Source organism: Cyprinodon variegatus, unplaced genomic scaffold (genome assembly GCF_000732505.1).
Source record: "Cyprinodon variegatus isolate N-32 unplaced genomic scaffold, C_variegatus-1.0 Scaffold64, whole genome shotgun sequence".
NCBI classification, from domain to species: Eukaryota; Metazoa; Chordata; class Actinopteri; order Cyprinodontiformes; family Cyprinodontidae; genus Cyprinodon; species Cyprinodon variegatus.
In genome coordinates, this window is record NW_015150517.1 from 1,799,039 (window position 1) to 1,803,273 (window position 4,235).

At 35.0% G+C, this 4,235-nt stretch overlaps 1 protein-coding gene across 1 annotated transcript in view; it reads right to left on the reverse strand.

Moving 5' to 3' along the window:
* Positions 1-3,429: 3,429 nt before the first annotated feature.
* Positions 3,430-4,235, reverse strand: part of LOC107082845 (trifunctional enzyme subunit beta, mitochondrial-like) — a gene marked incomplete at its 5' end in the record, with an annotated part of 4,450 nt that continues 3,644 nt past the window's right edge. Inside the window, 2 exons of the mRNA XM_015371728.1 lie at positions 3,430-3,820; positions 3,924-4,137. Of these exons, the coding sequence (XP_015227214.1) occupies positions 3,785-3,820; positions 3,924-4,137 (250 nt within the window). The remainder of the gene's footprint in view (positions 3,821-3,923; positions 4,138-4,235) is intronic.

Genomic DNA, 4,235 nt, shown 5'->3' on the forward strand with positions numbered 1-4,235 from the left:
ATACTTTTTAAACGGAAACGTCTGACTGAAGTTATGTTAACAAGCCGATAGGTGCGTGTGCCGGGTGGAGGTTCCCCGGTGAGCGCTGAGGGGATGGTGCACACCAAAGCAGGGAAGAGGCAATGTGTTGATATAAATTTACCCATCCGCTGTCAATTAGACAAACCTTTTAGCGTCTGGGAAAGTTGGTCTTTTCCACGGGATGAACACGCAAATATCAGAAAGACGCCAGGTGTAAGCTGAACTTTTAAGTCGTCTGCCAGTCACTCTCACGGCTCTGCACATCCATGTTTCTTTAAAAGCAGCAGAGCATCCCTCTTTACCTCCTCATTAACATCAGGAGACTCCTCAGAAGCTGCAGCATTATTCACAATCAATTAAGCGCACAGGAACCCAAAGCTGTTTACTGCTGACACATCTTGGTGTGAAGTAAAAAAATTAAGTATTCACGTGAATATATATATTTATATCAAAAAAGGGGGAATTTGGAAATGCAAATTTTGAAGCCTGTTTAGACTTTTAACGGGTTTCCTTAAGAGGATCCACACCCCTTCTGCCTAAATTCTGTTTTCATCCTCAACACAAAGCTTTCCATACATTGATTTTTTCCCCACAATAGTTCCTGTTTCTGCTGAATAAAACATAGACCATCAACGTTTGAAGCTGTCCATGCATCAATGCATTCCATCTGTCTTTGAACAACAAAAAAAAGGTGAAAACGGGACTTTATAAAGATATACTCGTTTATAAAAATAAATACTTAAAAAATAAATATAAAAAAAAGTATTTTGCCAGCACACATCTAATTTTAAGAGTGCATTATGCTCAACTTGTTCCTTTAACTTTTTTCTGTTTGTGTAGGTTGCCATGATTTTCTAATGCAATATAGACTCTAGCTTATCTATAATTAAATAATCTATAATTTAGCACAGGCTTTCCTTCAATGAAGCTTCGTTGATCAGTCAGAGAATGAGATTTTACAGCATGCTTTCTTTCTTTTTAAAATAAACTCATCTACTTCCCAATGGCATCAAAAATAAATAGTGAGCAACCCTTAGCAAAAAGTAGTTTATACAAGTATACTAAAAGTGCACTAATTTCATACTTAAAATCAGGCGGTGAGTCAAGTGTACTTGACTATACTATTGTTTACTTTATTGTTTACTAAAGTATACTTTAGTAAACAATAAAGTATACTTAAACTTAAAAATGTCCCAATTTAGTTCGAAATAGTATTACTTTAGTAATACTTCAAGTTCACTAAAAGTACATTGTACGGTATAATTTCTAAACTTATACTTAATTTTTTTTTTTATATCAAACTCACAACCTCAGGATTCAAAGTCCTATGCCCTAATCACTAGGCCGCCACTCCCCAATTAAGTGTTCTTAATAGGATTTACTTCAAGTTTACTACTTTTTGCTAAGGGAAGTCATGCATGCATTCGATATTGACCCCTTTGAATCATCCCATCGATATTTATTTAAATTGATGGAAAGCAGTTATTTTTGCAAACATTTTCTGTAGTAATAAAAGTGGTGGGATTAAATAAGTTTTTATTTCTTTCCTTCTTCCCTTTAACCCTTTAAAGCCCGATCCAAGAATAAAACAAAACAGAAAATTAAGTTTTTTTGGTTTGAAGTTCTTTTTTGGCCTTTTAACAAAATATGTAAAAAGAAAAACAGAAATACATTTTTGATATTAATCATTTATTACTATGCGATAAGTCAAGATTATCTTTTGTGTAGTCTTCTGCCCTCTGTTAACAGGTATATCTGATTGTGTACAATAGGATTTTGAGCAAAGTTTTTACCATTAAATTATGCAAAAGGTGTCAGACGCAAAACATTTCAGAAACCGTATGTATCAAATATGATACATTTGGCATTACAGGGTTAAGCAAGATAACCTTGGGGGGGCTTTGGTGGAGCAGTGGGTAGCAGACACGACCCATGTATGGAGGCCTTCGTCCTCGACGATCCGGGTCAAATCCGGCCTGTGGTCCTTTCCCGCATGTCCCTTCCCCTCTCTCATATCCCCTTTGCTATCAGCCTACTGTTCATAAAAACACGAGCCACTAGTGCTGTAAAAACTCCAAAAAAAAATAAAAAAATGCATTATAACTTTTTACGATAATTTGCATGTACTGCATATTTGTTTATACTCGATATTTTCTGCTTGAAATAAATGATTCAGAGATGCTAACTTTACCTTTCAACCTCAGGATGCCTGTCCACCATCTCGAATGAGCTTTAGAACTACAGGATGAGACAAAATGTTAGAAATATTCACTAACTAGCGTTTGTTTTTGTGGTACAAAACTTCTGATTTGCGATTCTGTCATTTCATCCCATCTAAATGTAACATATTTTAAGTATTTAGACTGAGGAGAGTGTAATTATATTTTTGCTTTGGTAGAATGTCTGAAATAAAGAAACTAGCTCATTCTTTGCAGGTTTGAACTGATAAATGGCTTTCTGCATAAGTTTAGTTAGTTGTTGGATTCAGCAGGTGGAAGGTTAATGTTTTTAACACGTGGGTTTACTACCTGAGGTCGGTGGACCTTTTCTTTTGTCTAATTACCTAAAACATTTTTTTTAACCAAAACATGGGATTTCATTAATCCTTTTGCTTTTGAATCCATTCAACAAATGTTCAGTTTTCAGTGACATATATACTCTACAACAAAATAATTTCCTTTCCTAAAATAAAATAGGTTTACTTTTTTGTCAGCTTTCTTGCATCCAGTTTTGTGTGCAGTCCTGAACAGAACATTTTGTCAGGAAGGAGTTAGCAATACTAGTAATTAGTTATATTTCTCTTTCCTATACAACTTTTTATATTTTGCCAGTTATTTTTGTTTAAGGGGTCAGAATAAATTATTAATGAAGAGACTAAACTGATTTCTTCTTACCTTTATGTCAAAACTGGTTAGAGATTAAAGTTCTAGTATATAAAATAAGATTTTTTTGTTATTTTTGGAAGCAAATTCAACAATGAAAGTCCCAATTAATTTTTTTCTGTGCTGAAAGTCGCCTTATTTGACCTCATGTTTGACCTCTTGTATTTCATTGGTTTTAGTGGCTCCATCCGAATCACTGGAATTAATTTATGACTAAACATTTGCATCTAATTTTCTGTAACACCATTATAGCTTACATTCAATCAGTTTGAGTGAATTAATATTCCTTTTTCATTCTAATATAATTTCCCTCTTCATAGAAGAGAGTAGACACAAGCATATTTTAATAACTCAAATGTAAATATTAATAACATAACTGCCCTGCAATAAATTTTAACCTTTTTAAGTTAAATGTTATTTCACAATTTAAAAACGTAAACAGCGTGATAATTGATTATTTTCAGATTTCCCCTATTTTTCTCCTCATTTCAGTCGTTCTAAAAACAAAACATTACAAACCCAGTAGGTATCATCACACCGTTTAATTCCAACAGTTTGTATGAAAAAAATATTACAGGATCTATAAACATTACGATCACCACGGCTCTTCTGAGCTTAGTTAGACTTTGCTATGTTACATTAGACTCAAGACAAAATGCTAAAAAGTAGTCTGAAAGACAAAACCTTCCTCACAGCATTGTGCCTGAATTGAACAGTCTCCAAGCTAAATTTAATTTACACAAGAGCCCTAAAACACATTTGCATCCAACCCGATCGATCAAGGCAAAATGGTGCATGAACATACACGTGACTGATCATGTATCAGCTGGTATGCTGGCAGCTGACATGATGAAGATTTAGGTTTAATTAAGGGATGTGCATTACTGGGGATAGGCCTCAATCACCATGGCATGACCCTGAAAGATGCAAAAAAACAAAACAAATGGGAAAAAAATTCTTACAATTAAATATATATATTTTTAAACACTTCTTTTAAGGAAAATGAATAGTAAAAATTACCTGTCCTCCTGCAGCACAGGCAGCCACCAGACCATACTGTCCACCCTCCTTCTTCAGCCGATGTGCCACGGTGGTTACCAACCTGCAGCCTGTGGCACCGAATGGATGGCCCAGAGACAGAGAGCCCCCCCACAGGTTGAACTTTTCCATAGGTGGAGTCCCAACCTGCACAAGTAAGTTAGTGCAGAAAAAAATCAATAGTAAATTGCAGAATTATTTAGACCTGGTAAACCTTTTCTCAGCTGCATTTCATTAACCTGACTCCGCCAGATGGATTTGCTCCGCATATCCATCTGGAAAGCTTCTGTTGAA